The sequence below is a fragment of the Sorex araneus genome, chromosome 6 (assembly GCF_027595985.1).
Source record: "Sorex araneus isolate mSorAra2 chromosome 6, mSorAra2.pri, whole genome shotgun sequence".
In the NCBI taxonomy this organism is placed as follows: domain Eukaryota; kingdom Metazoa; phylum Chordata; class Mammalia; order Eulipotyphla; family Soricidae; genus Sorex; species Sorex araneus.
This window is the reverse complement of record NC_073307.1, coordinates 11,705,415-11,724,691: the sequence shown is the minus strand read 5'-3', so window position 1 is coordinate 11,724,691 and position 19,277 is coordinate 11,705,415. Positions and strand designations below refer to the sequence as shown.

General features: G+C 37.8%; 1 protein-coding gene across 2 annotated transcripts in view; it reads right to left on the bottom strand.

The window, feature by feature from the left end:
• The window catches only part of LOC101552197 (N-deacetylase and N-sulfotransferase 3), a 169,618-nt gene that overhangs the window by 22,924 nt on the left and 127,417 nt on the right, over positions 1-19,277 (bottom strand). For both annotated transcript variants that reach the window (XM_055142489.1, XM_055142490.1), the window contains exons 7-10: positions 16,247-16,429; positions 12,772-12,868; positions 5,422-5,545; positions 1,640-1,814 (exon numbers count right to left, since the gene is read on the bottom strand). In XM_055142489.1, coding sequence (XP_054998464.1) covers positions 1,640-1,814; positions 5,422-5,545; positions 12,772-12,868; positions 16,247-16,429 — 579 coding nt within the window. The remainder of the gene's footprint in view (positions 1-1,639; positions 1,815-5,421; positions 5,546-12,771; positions 12,869-16,246; positions 16,430-19,277) is intronic.

The window sequence follows — 19,277 nt, the reverse complement described above, 5'->3', positions numbered from 1 at the left end:
CGCTGTCTCATTTGCCAAGGCATCAAAAATCAGATGGGCTGGTCATGTAATGTGATTCAGAGACGACGGCTGGACTAGAGCTGTTACCGACTGGATTCCACAAGACGTCAGAAGATCAAATGGCCGCCCACCAACTAGATGGTCAGATTTCTTCGTCAAATCCCTGAATGAACAATTTGAGGCTCTTCCTGTTCCTGGAGCAAGCAGATATCATTGGGCTGCACTAGCTCGTGACAGGGACAAATGGAGACGTTACTGGCGCCCGCCTGAGCAAATCGAAGATCAACGGGACTACAAGTGATACAAGTGATGAGTATTGCTTTGAGCTCATTTGTCCCAAATTTGGCCTGCCGTTAAAATTGTTTTATAAATTTTTTTATTAATACTCTCAAGGAACTGATGTCCAGAAAGGGCACTAATTTGAAAATAAAAACAATTACTTGTGAATGTAGAAAGTGCCATGGTAACAGAGAAGGGAATACTGACTTAATGAGGGAAGCTAGCAAGAAGCTTTGACGAAGATGTGGCATTTGTATCTTGCCTTAAAATATGTGCGTCAGAATGCCATTTGTTTTTATAAGGAAGTTTTATTGAATCACAGCTTCCTTCATTCATTTACATATTTTCATATTTTCTGTGGTGGCGTTTGGTGGAGGAGTAGCAACAGAGCATGCTGTGTGACCTGCAAGCCTGAAATATTTATGCTCTAGTTCTGTTTTGGTCGGGCCATATCCAGGGGTGCTCAGTGATTACTCCTGGCTCTGTGCTCAGGGATGGTGGGGGCTGGAGAACCCTATGCTGTTCTGGGCATTGAACTTGGGCCAGCCCTAGGCCAGTGTCCTACCACTGTATTATTTTTCTGGCTCATCTAGTCCTATCCAAAAAACATCCAGTTTCTTCTGCTTTAGAAAATCAATCATGTTCTTTTTTTCATAAGATTATGATAAGAGCCATGTTGTCCAATATTGGATGAAAATAATTTAAGAGTTTGATAAAATTTTATTTTCAGAATATTAAAATACAGATACAAATATATAATATTTTTCCCACATAATCTCTTCATTATATTAATACATTTTATTGTATAAATTAATGAACACAGTATTCATTAGGAACTTAGGAAAACATTAATTTATTTTTTGTTTTGTTTTGGCTTTTGGGCCACATGCAGGGATGCTCAGGGGTTACTCCTGGCTCTGCACTCAGGAATTACTTCTGGCGGTGCTTGGGGGCCATATGGGATGCCAGGGATCAAACCCCAGTTGGCCGTGTGCAAGGCAAACACCCTACCCACTGTCCTATGTCTCCAGCCCTGAAAACATTAATTTCTACAATAGAAAAAAATTACCCTGAAGATAGAAAACTTGCAAAACCACATAAGATGAACTGCAATTCTTTCTACATGAAAAAATTCCTGTTGTGCTTTAAAGAATAGGGTTCTGAGGTGATGGCCCGATGGTCGGGAGAGTGTCTCACATGGATGGACGCCAGGTTTCAGTCCTTGGTACTTAACAAAGATGCTAGGGCAAATACATTTTTTTTGTTTAAACCAGAGATATTCGCTATTGCTGAAAAGCCCCCTTCCTCCTGCAGACTCTCTGCTCTGCCTTGTGGATTCCGCTTGGACTTTTTTTTTTACCTGGTACCAGGAATACGCTCGGTCCGATGGGTCAATGAGGATGGTGATGATCTTGGCCTTGGGAACCAGAGAAGCTGCCCTTTTAGGGGCTTCCTCTGAGTGGAAATAGTTGGCACTCTTCTCAAACAGAAAGTCAGTGGTCACATTGGATGGAACAGGGAAGAATTCCATATACCTAACAAAGGAATATTTTAAAAGTAAGACGTTGACTTACACTGATAACCTGGTGACTGAAGATATTAAAGGAGTCCCACTGATATTTTGTTTCCTAAGAGGAAGCCTTTTCCTTTGTGGCATTTGCCCCATGAAGTAAGAAAAAAAAAACACATAGAATACTAATAGAGCATTTTGAGAATCTTCTACAAATATATTTGTTTTTGTTTTACTTTGCATCTGGAAAAAGTTGTAGGCGAAGTAACAAAAACATAGAGACTAGTGATTAAACTGTAACATAATCAACATAATTGTAAAAGTATGTCTAAATGCAGAAATATTTTACAGAGAAAAATATAAGTGCCCAAGTAAAAAGAAAATTAGGTCAGCAGAGTCTGATTAGTTCAGTTCAAAGGCATTTTAAAGTTTAGATAAAACACTTTTACTTTATCACAAACAGAATAATTTTGTTCAATTTACTGTGCTGTGCTGATATTCAGCAATAAAGTATCAAATTACATAACATTTGATGTGAACATTACTTATTTTTTTCATAGAGTTGTTAATACATTTTAATGATAAAAGTTTAAGAGTATGTGCATACATTTAAGTACATCGAAACTTATCAAATGTGCTAAGGTCGAGTCCCACATCCTCAAATGAGGTGAGAATTCCAATCACCAGCAGAGTGAATGGGTATGAATCTCGATGGCCAAAAGCACTGAAGTACAAATCAGAGTGGGTTTGTATAATGACCCATTTGGACAAAAGTTGTACAATACAAACTAGTTACAAACTAGTTCAGTATATGATATTAAATGTTTCTGAAGCAGTAAGGGCCTTCCTTTAGTGGAAAAGATGCCTTTTAAGAGAGAGCATACAAATTTAACTTCTAGCACTTCTTATATTTTTTAATAATGGCCTCACCTATGATTCGCCACCTTCTCAACTCATAAGCGTTACCAAATTAAGATTGCTCATAATTACTAAGCTAGATGCATTGTCATTTATGTGATAACCTCTTTTTTGAAGTGTGTGGCTTTTTTTTCATGTTAAAGCTTCTGGTAAGGTTCTTGTTAAAATATTGAATAATTTGGCTGGCGCAGCCAAACAATGAGTTGATATTCAAGGCAGTAAAATATACTTTGATGTTTTCTGGGCATTGCCTTGTTAGTAACATGTCATACTGGCATCCTTTTGATGGGAAAGGGATGCACAAATGTTTCTGGAAAATTTGAACATATTGGCTCACTTTTATTTTTTTTTAACTCCACACACTTCATTAATATTTCTGACCTAGAATATGTGACATTTGCCATTCTGTACGTGTATTTGTTACTTGAATTGACCCTGAGTATAAACACACGTACTTACATATAGATATTTTTGGGGGGTGAGGGGGGGTGTTTGTGTTTTGAGCCACACCTTCTTTGGGATCACTCCTGGCATACTTTGGGGACCATATGGAGTGCCAAGGATCAAACGAGGGTCAGTTGCATATGAGGTAAATGCCCTACCCGCTGTTCTATTACTCTGCCCCAACCCTGAGTATTTTTAAGTGATTTTACTCAGAGCCAGATTCAGACATTTAGAGGATCCAAATGTTAATAGGATTTCCTGGTTCTCCATGCACCATTCCAACCCTCTGCTGCACACCCAGGTAATTGAAGAAATAATTCCAAGCCAAGAAATAAAACCCTTTATGTATGCAGGAATCAAATCATTTCCTGAGATCTTCCGATTGCAAGTCTTAGCTATTTTTTGTTTTAATCAAAGATGGAGTTTTCTAGTTTTCATCTGTTCCACTTTCTGCTCTAAACCTATATTTAGGTTGCCTATAAGTTAAGGCAACGCTGGTTTTCTCTGGTTCTTCAAGGAAGGCAGATTCCCCAGTCTAGATGAACTGTGCCTGGGGTGATTCTGTCAGTGAATTTGGAATTCTGACATATATGATCTGGTGATTTTGTGGTCCCAAAGGAACTGCTGAGATACTGACTCCTCAGGGAGAACCGAGCCAATCTGAGGACTAGGAATACATTTGATATCATAGAAAGCAAAGCTGTAATTATTGCTAATACACTGACATTTGCAGTAACTATGATTTGTTATTTCTGTTAATTGCCTTTTATAAGCATATAATTTGTCAATCAAAAGTGTTTGCAATTGAAGTTTTTTTTTGTTTTTAATTGGAGCTATAATTAAAATCTTTAATTGCTTTTTAGCTTTCTCCTTATTTATGTCATCTTCATGTAAAATTCTTAAGAGCTGCTTCTTCTTTTTATAGAGCCAATACACATGACTGGCTTATAATAAGGTTTTTAAAAAATTGATTATTCCCACAGATACTTGTAAGTTCCAGAGAATCCACGTACTACATTTTTTTCTCTACTTCTAAAGCAGTTTCCAATGACTCCCTTGAGACCCTGTATTCTACTGTACATTGTCTATGTGTTTTAGATTCAGTGGTCAAATAACAACTAAAGCAGTAGATAGTTTATTGAGTATTTCATCTATAACTTAAAATACATATCTAACAATGAGCACTGTGTTGAAGTATTGATAGTTAAATAAACAACAATTAGAATATGAGTAAATTCTTTTCAGTACATAAGTTATATTCAACGTATTCCCTTATCTTTCCATTTGGACTACCCACAAGTAATTAAGAGGGTTAATAGATATAATCCTTCTATATTTTATGATTAACGTGTTAGATTATAATATTAATTTTTTCATTATTAATATTTTAAAAAATTTGTCTGAAGGTAACTGACAGCAATGGCTAAATAAGTCATGCTGCTAATATACCTCAAAAAATTAGTTCAGCACATCAGAAATATCTTTGTTCTTAGCATAAAAATGTGCAAAATTATTACTATTTTTATGTATCTTTGATATCTTTTAACTTTTTTTTAACCACACAAGGTATATATTTCTAATTTCAATTCAAAAGTTAACAATTAAATTCTGTGTATTGCTCATAGTTTTTTTGTTTCTTTCATTTTTCATGAAATACATACGTATTTCTGGTTCTATTTATTTACCTTTCGTGCCAAACTAAATTAGAAAGTTTCATACATGTATTGTAATCTTGGTCCCTATGTTTTAAGAGAGCGACCTTTAGTGGTGCTGGGGACCAGGGCTATGAGATCACACTTGAGGGTTTGGGCTTGTCTGACGGTTAACCCTTGTCAGGCCGAGGAAGGTGTCTCCTCCTGGCTGCATTTGGAAGCCACTCGGACTGTGCAGTTCTGAGTCCTGTATATGCTTAATATGTGTTCTACTGCACAGAATATTCTCCTCCCCCCGGAATATCACATTAATTCAGAGTACACAAGAAGAGAAACTATGACAGTGTTAAGATTACAGCGGAATGAAATTCATGGGCATTATAGAACTTTTCTGACATGTCTGTGATCATCATCAATGCTTATTCATGCACAATATGTGGTTCTCCTGAGAAAGACTCATGATGAATGCTCTCTACTCCTTTATGTCATTTAATCAAATTCCATGGCACAAAAGTTAACTTTTCTTCGTGGCCACACACTTAAACGTTTATAAATAATCTAATTTTATGCTGTGCACAGTACATATACTTTTAGATTTATACTAATAACCCATCTTACCAATCAATCCCCCTGTGGTAGTTATTTCTATTAAAGAACTGTACCTCCTCAAAGGTTTTTGGGCTGGGGGAGTTACTAAGGATGGAAGGATGCATAACCAGGAACAAGTACAGAGCAGTAGTACCTGAAAAGATAACAGAGGGTCAGAGTTTAATGAAATGAAACAGAGTCTTACTTCTCTCATTTCAAAGCCATTAATTAATGAAATATTACAGTGATGCAAACATCTAAAGACTACCTGAATTAAATTGGGAAGATAATGAGCATTAAAAGAAAGCAAGTTCTAAAAATTAGAGCTAGTGTGAGTTGACAAGAGGCTGAGAACAAGGTTTGGGAGAGCGGAGTTTTAACCATCGGTTAATCACCTGTGTGATCTGTGATTCTGGCACTTAGCGTTTCTCATCTTGGCTTCATTAGTAAAGAGTTATCTGCCTGGCTTATTTCACAGTCTTCAGTGAGGACATAGACTTTTTATTTTTGAAAATTATTCACTGTATCACTGTATCACTGTCATCCCGTTGCTCATCGATTTGCTCGAGTGGGCACCAGTAACGTCTCCATCGTGAGACTTGTTACTGTTTTTGGCATATTGAATACGCCACAGGTGGCTTGCCAGGCTCTGCCTTGTGGACGGGATACTCTGAGTACCTTGCCGGGCTCTCCGAGAGGGGCGGAGGAATCGAACCCGGGTTGGCCACGTGCAATAGAACACCCTACCTGCTGTGCTATTGCTCCAGCCCTTTTTAAAATTGGGAGGCCATACTTAGTACCATTTAGGTCTTATTCATGACTCTTTGCTCAGGAATCACTCCTGGTGGGGGTTGGGAGACCACAAGGGGTGCTGGGGATTCAACCTGGGTTGACTGCATGCACGGCAAACACTTTCTACACTTTAGTTCCTCTTTGGCTCCTATTTGGAGATTATTTTTTACTTTAATAAACACTACACAAATGAAACAAATATTTTATATAACTATTGCATTACCAAAATCCATGCTTGAACTCTAGTAAAGTTTTCTCTAGAGTTTAGGAATAGCTCATTAAATATAAGTCAGAATTGAATCTTTTGTAAATTTAAGTTTGAATGTATTAATATAAAAATTAGTGTCAAAATTGTTTACTGTATTTAGGACGAACTGTTTTCCTCTCTTATGGCATAATTTGTACATTTGTGTTTTAAGGGATATAAAATGTCACTATCACCGGTCTCCGTATCCATATACTAATGATTACTGGGGGACAAAGATATGACTCTAAGCAAGCAGGGTCATGAATTCTATAGTGTTTTGTCACCTACATGATAAGGGGAAGGCAATCACTTAGTTTTTCTGCTATAAGAGAAAGAAAAGCAATTTGCAACATGGTGGGAATGAAGAAAAGGCCACAGAGAACAGGGAGGGAGAAAAGCTGAAAGTTTAGTATCAAAGATCAATACCCAGACAACAGTGACAACGTTTACATCCTTACAAGCACAGTATCGAATGCTTAACTAGACAAATGAGGCAAGAAAAGAAAACAAAACACTTAAGTTGGAAAGGAAGAAGACTGACTCTGTTTGCAGATGATACGAAATACATTGGATCAGAAAGAAAAAAATAATCCCATTTATAACATCACCAAGGAAGTAAAAATGTCTGTGAACAAATTTAACCGAAGGTGTGAAATATATGTAGCACTGTCGTTCCATTGTTCATCGATTTGCTTGAGTGGGCACCAGTGACGTCTCCATTGTCAGACTTCTTGTCACTGTTTTTGGCATATCGAATATGCCACAGGTAGCTTGCCAGGCTCTGCCGTGCGGGCAGGATACTCTCCCAGAGGGACTAAGGAATCAACCCGGGTCGGCTGCGTGCAAGGCAAATTCCCTACCCGCTGTGCTATTGCTTCAGCCCGTGAAATATATGTACAGTAAAAAAAATATATATATGTTTTTATTTGGCAAGGGGGTGGTGGTGGTGGTGGTTTGGACCACTCCTGGCTTCGCTCTGGGATTACTCTTGGCTCTGTGCTCCCAGATCACTTCTAGCAGTGTTCAGGGGATCATATGTGATTCTGGGGGTTGGCTACATGCATGGCAAGCACCTCACTTACCCACTGTACTATCTTTCTGGCCTGAAAACTTTAAGTTACTGATAAAAGGAACTGAAGAAGACACAAAGAATGGAAAACTACTCCATGCTCACATTGGAAGAATTGCTAAAGTGGCCATACTACTAACAAAATTCTAAAAACTTAGGAACTTAGGAAATAAACATTCTGATGGCTCTTTTCACATAAGCAGAGCAAGCTATCTTAAAATGTGTATGGAATAAAAGGAAAAGCTTTGACTAACTAAAAAAATCTTGACAAGAAAGCTGGAGTCATTAAACACCCTGATTTCTAATATATAATAAAGCTATAGTAAGAAAACGAGTGAAATATTGGTATAAAACAGACATGCAGTAGAGAGAGTTTGGAAATAAATTTATTAATATAGAGTGAATTAATATATGAAAAAGAAGTCAAGAATATATGATGGAGAAAGAAAATTCTAATGAATGGGGTGGTTAAACTAAAGAATAAAGGAATTAACCGTATATGACATTGATCTCAAAATGCATGAAAGACTTGAATGTAAGAAGAAAACCATAAAACTAGAAGAAAACATAGAATGCAGGATTCTTGACATTGGTTCAGATGGTGATTGTTTGGATCTAATAATACCAGAAGCAAAGGTAACACATGGGTCTACATGAAACTAAGAATCTTCTGCATAAGCTTCAGAAGGTGTTCTTCTGAGGAAGCCATCAACAGCATGAAAAGGTTAGCTATCAAATGGAGGGAAATATTTGCAAATCGTACACCTGATAGCCTGATAGGTGTTAATAGCAAATACATACAGAACTCACACAACTCAATGGAAAAAATTTCAAAAAATAAAATAAATTTAAAAATGGAGAGAGGATCTGAATAGTTTTTTTTTTTAACCAGAAAAGACATACAGGTGGTAACAGATAAATACACCCAACATCACTAATCACCAGGGAAATGCAAATAGCAACCACAACGAGTTCCATACCTTATAGAATCTTATATAAAATGTATAAGAAATGAATTATAAAATATAAATAATTATAGAATATAAATTAAAAAGAATTAGAAAATGTATAAGAAATGACAAGATATCTTGATTCTGATCAGGCTTGTAAAAATTAGGCTGGCAAAGCTCTGAGTGGTAGTTTGAAAGGGGGAGAGAGCAAAAGCACGGTCTCGGGGCTGGGGAGGGTCTCACTGGAAGGGCAGTTACTTGTGCTTCCATCCAGCACCAGGAAATCCTGGCATTGCACACTTGTTAGGTGTCACAGGCAGTGATTAGGGCCGTGCTGGAGAATGAACTCAGAGCCGTACACAGGCGTGGCAGGAACTCTTAACACCGAATCACACACCTGGATCCCCATATTTTTATAATATTTTTGTTCTCCTTTTTTTTTTTTTTGCTTTTTGGGTCACACCCAGCGATGCTCAGGGATTACTCCTGGTTTTGCACTCAGGAATTACTCCTGGCGGTGCTTGGGGGACCATATGGGATGCCGGGGATCGAACCCGGGTCAGCCGCGTGCAAGGCAAACGCCCTACCCGCTGTGCTATCGCTCCGGCCCCTGTTCTCCTTTTTGTTTCATTCTTTTGTCTGGCCACACTGGCTCTGTGCTTGCTCAGGGATCGCTCCTGTTGGTGCTTAGGGGACCACCCCCCCCACTCTCCCACGTGGAGCAAGCAAGGCAAGCACCTTCACCCCTGTAACTGTCTCACCAGCCCCCATATCTGAGTTTTTAAGATAGCATTATTTCCCACTTCCTACCCCACACTTTGGGTACTTTTATATTTAACAGCTGTATACAGTAATGTGGGGAGAATATGCTCTATTCCTCATGGTTGAGTGAACCTATTTCTGGACCACACAGCAACAAAGCAGCCACACGACACATCACCATAAAAGGAAATATATATATATGTATATATATATATATATATATATATATATACATACACCTCTCAGAGAGCTCGGCAAGCTACTGATAGTGAGAGTATCCTGCTTGCACAGAAGAGCCTGGCAAGTTCCCCGTGGCATATTCGATACGCTAAATACAGGAACAATAACAGGTCTCATTCCCCTGATCCTGAAAAGAGCCTCCAATTGTTGGGAAAGACGGGTAACGACAGGCTGCTAAAATCTCAGGGCTGGGATGAATGGAGATGTTACTGGCATCTGCTCGAATAAATCGGTGAATAACGGGATGACAGTGATACACTGATAAGAAACGAACCAGGGAGATGGCTCAAAGAGTACAGTACATGCCAGGCATGCACAAGGCCCTAAGTTTGATCTCTGGTACCCACATGACCCCCTGAAGCACTGCTGGGCTCCTGAGAACTGCCACCACTTCTTGACCAGTCAGTTATTCACTAGGAGGGGTCCTGAGCAGCCCACCAGCACTTAGTGTAGCCAATATAAAGAGCCTCCAAACTAAAAGACAAGAAAACAAATGTTGGCAAAGATGTGGAGAAAGGGACACCCTTATGTGCTTTTGGTGTGTATGTAGTAATATGGACAAATAGAAAAATTTGATATGTCTAATTGTTTGTATCATCAGTAAAAAAAAATCATTAGTGTTCATAAAGTTAAGATGTGACTTCACAATACTGTCTTTACCTAAGTATGTTTTTTGGTCCGACAATATTTTTTTCTCTCTTTCATGTTTCCTAACTCAACTATATAGTTAGAGCCATGGATATTCTGATAACCATAGATAAGCTTCAGTTTCAACAAAGAATTATTTGAATATCTGGTTGGCTTGATATACATTTATGAAAAATTACTCAGAAAATACTATCGAGCCCTCACAGCAGAGCTGGCAAGCTACCTGTGGCATATTGGATATGCCAAAAACAGTAACAATAAGTCTCACAATGAGAGATGTTACTGGTGCCCGCTCGAGCAAATTGATGAACAACGGGATGACAGTGACAGTGACAGTGACTCAGAAAAAATCCTTTTTATATAAAATTAAAGTTAAAAGTGAAGCTATTTATTTTTTAATCTAACTGGGTAGTATCTGTCCATTTGAAAATCAATTTCAAAATGTCTACTCACAACACAACATGAATGAGTCTAAAAGGTGTGATGTCAGGTGAGAGAAGTCAGACACAAAAGGTGACACGTTTTATATTTCCATTTATATGTAACTCTAGAAATGGCCAGATGATAGTGGCAGACAGTGTTACCTGTGGCTGAGATTGGGGAGGGGAAATCAATTGTAAAGGGAATCACCGATATGTTTCAGGAGACAGGACTGTACTATATGTTGGGGCAAATGTGTACAATTTCCAAAATTCATCAAACTCTACTTAAATGGGCAACTTCTATCATGTAAAATATGCCTCCTTGAAAACACTCAGTTTCTATAAAAAGGAAATAAAAAAAATTCTCATCCAAAGGTAAATGTCATATATATAGTGTTACATAAACATTTGGAAACCCAGTTGGGTTTAAGATGACAAGTAATAATTCTGCCATCTAACCATGATATTAAATTGTCTGCATATCTAGCACAGCACAGCATTCCCTGCAGGGCTTTCTGAGGCAAACTTGATATGCCAACTTCTGAGAGATGTGATCTGTAATGACAAAGTGGGAGACGACAGTGGGGATCCATGGAAGAGACCAGTTTGAGTGTTTTTTCTAGATGCATCTTGACTTAAATAGAAAAGGGCAAGTGAAATAGAACAGGAAAAGTATTCATCATTGATTACTGATTTCAAATTGATATTTGCATACAGAACTAGAAAAATTGGGGCCAGAGCCTCTGTATGCTTTATGTATAATTCACTCTGATTACTAGAAAAATGGAGAGATGGAATATAGTCCCTTAGGAAGGAATATGGTTGAAATGGGTGTCAGGATCCAAAAGCCCCAAGTAATTTACCAAGAATGATGCAGTATTTTAATGTATGGCCTATGAAGGCTCCCACTGGGCTTCATTTTAATACTGATTCATATGGAAATAATGTATTTATGGAAAAATATACACAAATTTAAGAAAAGGTACAAATATTTCTCATGGTTATGAATAAATACCCAATTTACACAATGTTTTGCTTCTGTTTAGGAATTGTGCTTGTGAAATATATTTAGATTTTAGAAAATACTCATCTGTGGAAATTTAGAAAAAAATAATATCAGGATGATATCAGAGAAGGCTACTTTTCCCAAAAGAGATTTATTATGAAGATTTTTAGGTACTTAAATGTGTCATTTTCAACTTTTTACGGAATTCTGTTTGTCACTATAAAGATGTGCAGAAAGATATGATTAGTTTTGAATTTACAAATGTTAACACTCCAGTTAAGATCTGGGGAAAAAATTTCCCACCATATTTAATGCTAAATATTCAAACCATATGCCATCTATTTTATCCTTTTCATTTTGTTAAGCAGATATTTATGTACAACATCAAGTTAATCAAAGACAGTGAGGAATAAAATGTCTTCTTCATTAAAGAGAGAAGATACAGTAGTGTAGGATGTGGTTAAATTTGGTGGGAAGGTAAATTTGTTCAGCCACTACAGAAATCAATGTGGTGGTTCCTATGAATTTAAATTCCTCAGAAATTAAAATAGATATACTATATGACCCAGAAGCTACCCTACTGTTTACATGCCCACAGGAAATTAAAGATATATTTAAAAGAGAAATATAGTTGCTTCCATGTTTATTGCAGCCATTTTAACAATAGCTATGCTATTGTTAAAGTTTAACATAAACTAAGTGCTTGTTACTGCACGAATGAGTTAAAAATTGGTATGAAGTAACACACGGGATATTATTCACCCATGAGATGGCAGGATATCCTGCCACTTGCAGGAACATAGATGGACCTGAACATGTTATGCTAAGTGGAAAAAGTTAGAGGAAGTAAAGACTCTATATTGCTGATGTATGGATTTTTTTTTAAACTCGTAAGAAAAAAGTAAAATGGTGATTGCCAGGGAAGGGAAGATAGGGAGATGGCATTGTTGAAGAACACAGACTTACAAGAAATAAATAAGCTACAGGAATAATTTCTTACAGTATAATGAATATTGATAATATTATTATGTAATTCCATAAATATAGTGACAAATAAACTTATAAGATATCAAAGCAACATATTGTACATGTTAACTTTACAGTTTTATGTTATATATTCCGTACATTGTGTTATTTGTTCATTGGCAGTTATAGAGATAGAGAACTTATTGTGACAGGAACTCAGTGTTTAGTTACCAGAAGGTTTGCATTGTTTTATTAATTACAACACCAAAAGTTCTCACCAGTTTTCTGGGGTCCTATTACCAAGAATTTTGGTAAGCGATCACAGGTTTTTTCTTTAGACCAAATGTCTCTGTGGCGTTTGTCATCACAAGGATTCTAAAGGAGAGAGTAATAGAGGTTTCATTTTGTTAGCATGTGGATTCTATGTCTTAATGACTACACTTGTGTCCTAAAAGATAATACTATTACGGAGGCTGGAGTGACAGTACAGTGGGTAAAGTGTTTGCCTTGCGTGCAGCTGACCCAGATTCAGTCCCCAGCATCCCATAGCCCCTGAACAATGCCAGGAGTAATTCCTGAGTGCAGAGCCAGGAGTAACCCCTGAGCATCACCAGGTATGACCCAAAAAAGCCAAAAAGAAAAAAAAAGGATAATAATATGACATGGTTTCTTCTTTTTAAATAAAATCCTTAAAGATAACTCATAGGAGCTTTATAACAGTTCCTTTTTTGCCTTGAAGTTGCCTACCTCCGGAGGAGTGAGCAGACATACTTTCTTCTTCTTACTATGGATAAGCAGTAAGATAAGCACTGATGGTTGAAATCGTTTCCTCGGTTGGCAGTTCTAAGTGTTAAGCAGATAATAAGCACACAGAAATGTACGGTGCAGAGTCTTTGCAGGGGGTTGCCCGCTGCTGTGCTCAGGGCTCTGGGGGTGCAAAGGAGCAGACCCAGGGTCTTGCACATGCAAGACCAGGCCTGTGCTCTATCGTGTTACCTCTAGCCATAGGGTGCAGATTTTAAATTTTTTTTGTTATTTTATTTTTAAATCAAGACTATGATTTTTAATACTGTTGAGTTTGCTCTCTCATGCACATGATTTCAACACCACACCCATATCAGGGTACAGATTTTTAATCAAAGTATCCTTGAACTTTGCTGCTGTACTTCAGAAGGTTATAGATATAACTTTACTAATACCATATAAAAGGGCTGGAGCGATATCACAGTGGTAGGGCGCTCGTCTTTCAAGCAGCCGACCCGTGTTCGATTCCTCAGTCCCTCTCGGAGAGCCTGGTAAGCTACCGAGAGTATTGTGCCCGCACCGCAGAGCCTGGCAAGCTACCCATGGTATATTCCATATGCCAAAGACAGTAACAATAAGTCTCACAATGAGAGATGTTACTGGTGCCCGCTCGAACAAATTGATGAGCAACGGGATGACAGTGACAGTGACAATACCATATAAAGAGATTTCATTCCCTTTGGCTGTCTTTAAGTGCCAGAAAATATATAGGTAAAAATATAACTTGGAGACTATGAGGCTAAAAAATATTAAATTTCAGTAAATAAGTGAAATGATGTGATAACTAAATTGCTACCTTTGGATTATTTTCTCCATCTGTGGTTCTAAACCCAATATTGGCTATATAAGATGAATATATAAACTTTCTACTGCAAAGTTCATGTTATGTGAAGACTTAACGGTATCATTTAATACATTTTCAGGAATAGACAAACCGGACAACTTTCTATTTCTGTCCAATTAGTAGATACGTGCAGTTAAGTAAGTTGTTTGCATATTTGCAACAAGAAGCAGATGTTAAGACTAAAGGGAGCACATTTTTGGCTATCATTCTAGAAGAAATTTCATTTTAATTGTCACCTGAAGCAAAATTGATTTTAGATTAATGATAATAAAGTAGCAGGAAAATCACATGTCTTTCTATTGGCTAACATTTGGCGATGTTCTGTTGTCGTAAATATAAAAATTGTGTGTGTGTTCCAAGTGCAAAATAATAAGTATCGAGAGTTCCTAAATCACTAACTGTTGCCTACACAACGTGTTGTTACTAGGTCTCACTTTAGGACTATCTTGCTCGTGTTCAAGAGATCATTAGCTCAGGCTCAAAGCTGAATGAGTCCACCATAGAGGTCAGAGCTTCCTGCAAGTTCAGGCTGTGACATAAACTGAATTGTTCCGAAATCATCACGGTCATATTACAGCCCTGTCAGTAATTCTTGAGCATCACTTTAGAACTGTGATTCAGAACGTTGTTTCTGGATCCAGACAGCTTGGAACTGATGTCCACTGTGCCGCACGCTAGCTGTATGATGTACTGACAAGTCTCAGCCTATCTGTGCTTCTCTCCTTCACTTGAAACACGGAGATACAGATTGGGAGAAACTCCTGTCGCATAAGGCAGTTACCAGATTCAATGTGCCAACATAAAGAAGGAGCCCAGTCTGACACATAGGCAGTGGCATGGATTCTCTAAGATTTATGGCTTTCTCTAGCTCATGGAATAATGAATTTAGTTTGAGCTCCATCTCTATAATTCTATAATTCCAGGATGTACAAGAGTCTAAGCTTTGAAATCTGGGATATGCCTAGAACAACATAAGCATGTCATAGTTATGTGATATTTTTCTCTTTAGGTCAATGATTTTTCCATGAAACAACTTACCCATGTCTGAAATTATGCCTCACTAACACTTTTGAAAGCCTCCAATATTTTGTGACCACTGGTATACTCGGCGGTTCAGAGGCAGCTGTCAGTTCTGAATTTTTTGGCTATTGTTCTGGAAGAAATCTTGTTATCCAGACCTTTACTATCGTCTCATTAATAGAGATAAGGGGATGTGCTCCTGACTATCTGCCTAACACTCTGCTTTTTGCTGTCTTTCGTGCTTTTAATCTGTTGCAGTTTGAAAATGGATCTCTTATATAACTTGTAAGAACTCTGCACCCACTTAACCCTTCATGGACTTTTAGAATTCCAGATATTTATTTTCATTATAATTTTTCCAGTAGGTACCATAGTTTACACAGCTGTTTGAAATAGAGTTTCAGAGATACAATGTTCCAACACCAATCCCACCACCAGTGTCAACTTCCTCCTACCACTGCTCCAAGGTTTCTTCCCATCCAACCTGTCTCCTTTTTTTTTGTTTTTTGTTTTTTTTTTGTTGTGGGGGGGGCACACCTGTGACGCTCAGGGGTTACTCCTAGCTATACATTCAGGAATCACTCCTGGCAGTGCTCAGGGGACCATATGGGATGCCGGGGATCGAACCTGGGTCGACTGTATGTAAGGCATGCGCCTTACCTACTGTACTTTCTCTCCTGCCGCAAACATTTTTTTTGTTTGTTTTATTTTGGGGGGCCACACCTGGCGATGCTCAGGGGTTATTCCAGGCTCTGCACTCAGAAATCACTTCTGGGGGTGCTTGAGGAGCCATGTAGGATGCTGGGGATCGAACCTGGGTGAGCAGTATGCCCAGTAAGTCCTTTCTTTCACTGTTGTACCACCCATGCTCCCAGGCCCCTTATTAATACTGGGTACAGGAATGGAGAATTCCTCCCAATCTGCATCAGTAAAACAACATTCAGGAAGAAATTGTTTCTAAAACCTAAAAAGAGTTGCGAAGTGCATGCTTCCATCACAATATACGTGTACTTTCCAGATTTAGATTATCTCACAAAGCTCTTCGATATGTTTGTGGGAATATTTAATTATCAAATCACTCTTACCTGCCAGAGAGGGTCTTTTTGATCAGGAAAGAGCTCAAAATACTTGTGAGCCAGTTGTAACGGAGGCAGCGTCTGAAGTCGCAAGTTGGTCCAGCTCTGCACGAAGTTGGCCAGGTTGACAAATGTATACAGTCCCAGTCGGTCATTCCCGTAGTTGGACAGGTGGGTCATGAATATGCTGATCTGAAGGAGACCAAAGCACTCGCGTGTAAACAAGCTCTCGAACGCTAGGTGGCAGGGCAAACTCAGCAATGCGAGGCTCTCTCAGTGCCGCGTAGGGTTTTAATTCACGACATGTTTTTGAGTTTTGGATTTATCCCCAATCAATATCTTTTTGGCAAGAGATAATTAGTGTTCTTACTTGTGTTTCATTGTTTCACAATAAAAAGTCAGTCCAACTGCCTAATATTCATATTGGTGGAACGAGATTGATGTTGAATATTCACACCTGAAATGGCCTCATTTTATGTGTCATAGTTGGAGGAAGCAAGATACGGGAAGGTTAGAATTTTAGAATTTGAATATATTCAATTTGGTTTACAAGGCAGATTTATTTTATTTTATTTTTATTTTTTTTTGCTTTTTGGGTCACACCCAGCGATGCTCAGGGGTTACTCCTGGCTTTGCACTCAGGAATTGCTCCTGGCAGTGCTTGGGGGACCATATGGGATGCTGGGGATCGAACCGGGGTCAGCCACGTGCAAGGCAAACGCCCTACCCGCTGTACTATCGCTCCGGCCCCTACAAGGCAGATTTATAAGAGCAATGATTATCATGATTAGCATTAAACTATCTTTGATTTGCATTTATTAGACATCACAATGACAAGACTATGCCTAAGTTTTTACTAAAATTAATATCAAATATTTGTCATACTCACAAAGGGATTTTTTTCATATTTCTTTAGCGTACTATTTCCAAAATCAGGGCTGGAGAGGTAATACAGCGAGTAAAGTGCTTTCTTTACATAGGTGACCTGGGTTTGATCCCTGGATCCCCATATTGTCCCTTGAGCCCCCAAGAGTAAGCCAGGTGTGGTCCAGACACAAACAAAGTCAAATATACCTCCTTCAATAAAACTCTTTAATGCTTGCTACATATTACCAACTCTTTATATGGAAGCTGCTCATCTAAATTGAATTGCTGCATGGGAAAAACATCAGAGCAATCATGAGAGCTTTTAATGAGATACATTTGAGTTCTGTAGATTTGATTAACACATTGATGCCAGCATAGCTCACTCTTGACTGTGGCCTAATTATCACAAATTGCAATGCTGCCATCAATGTGGTGAATTGGTCTGGAGTATATATAGGCATTTGACTTTTTAAAAATTGAAATGGCTTTGGCTTATGGCGTTCAGGAATATATCATTAGAATTCAACATCTATAGTACATTAACTTTAGCACCATTATTGACATGTGACTGATATCTGCCCGCCCCTCCCCAGTCACCCTTATCTGATTTATCTGTCCTGTTTCTTTTCTGATAATTACATTTGGTTATAGAGTCTAAAGCCTGCCTTCCTTCCTCCCTCCCTCCCTCCCTCCCTCCCTCCCTCCCTCCCTCCCTCCCTCCCTCCCTTCCTTCCTCCCTCCCTCTCTTCCTTCCTTCCTTCCTTCCTCCCTCCCTTCCTCCCTATCTCTCCCCTTTCCTTTTTTCTTTTTTTGAAAAAATAGTTCATTCATTTATGTTCTACATGAGTGAAGTCATACCATGGTTTCATTTTTCTTTCCATTTGTAATGAATAGGGGGATTCTATTTCTTTTCTAAATAGATTAGTAATGTTCCTTTGTGTAACTATAGCACACCTTCTTTATCCAATTATCTATCAATAGACCTTTAAGATGTTTCAAACTCTTGGCTATTCTGTTTTGTTTTGATGAACATTAGGGTGCATATACATATTCTAATTAGCATTTTTATGGTCTTTGGTTAAGTAACCAGAAGTAGAATAATTGGATCATATGGAATTTAAATAATAATATATTTTAGTTAGCAGTTATATCTTTTAAATAATCATTCTTACTGATAAGGTATTTTGTTATTTTTTCATTTAATTAATAATTATAAATGAACTTTTTGGTGCACCTGTTGTTCCTTTGTATGGCATTGTTACAGGACGTGTCTATTCAGTTAATTTCTTTATCAGATTTTCTGGGCTAGAGATATAGTACGGTGGTAAGGGGCTTGCCTTGCATGCGCCTGACCTGGGTTCAGTCCTTGGCATCCCTTATGGTCCCCTGAGCACCACCAGGAGTGATCTCTGAGTGCAGAACTAAGAGTAACTCCTGAGCATTTCCAGATGTGCCACCCCCCAAAAAAAACCAAAAACAAATAAAAACTAAGATTTTCTTGTTCCTTTTTGTGAACTCTACAAATTTTAGACATTAATCTCTTATCTGGTGTATGATGTGCAAGTATCTTCTTTCATTCAGTAGAATGCATTTATCTTTGATTATAGTTTCTCCCTATAGGTTTTTTATTTGGATAGTCCCATTTGTTTATATTTGCTTTTGTTTCCCTTGCCAGTATAGTTGAACCTATAAATATGTCTCTAAGTCTGATGGATGTCATAGAGCATATTTTCTATATTTTATTCTATGTGTTTTATTACTTCCGGTATTAGATTCATTTTTCATTCATTTAGAATTATTTTTTGTGCATGGTATTGGTAATCTAGTTTCATTCTTATGCATGTGGCTGTTCAGTTTTCCACACCTTTTATTAAAGTGATTTCTCCATTGTCTACTTGATTCCACTGTGGTAAATCATTTGTCTATGTTTAGGTTCCTTTCTGCCCTCTGAAGTTTTTTTTTTTTTAATTATCCAGTAGCATACTGTTCCGATTACTATTGTTTTGGTTATCTGGGTCTTTTGTTGTACAAAATTTTGCTTATATTCCTTAAAAGAATGCAATTGGAATTTTGTGAGAAATTGCTTGAGTCTTTATATTGCTTATATGATATGGACAGTTTAACAATGTTATTTTTTCCAGCCCATAAATACTGATTATTTATTTTTTTTCTA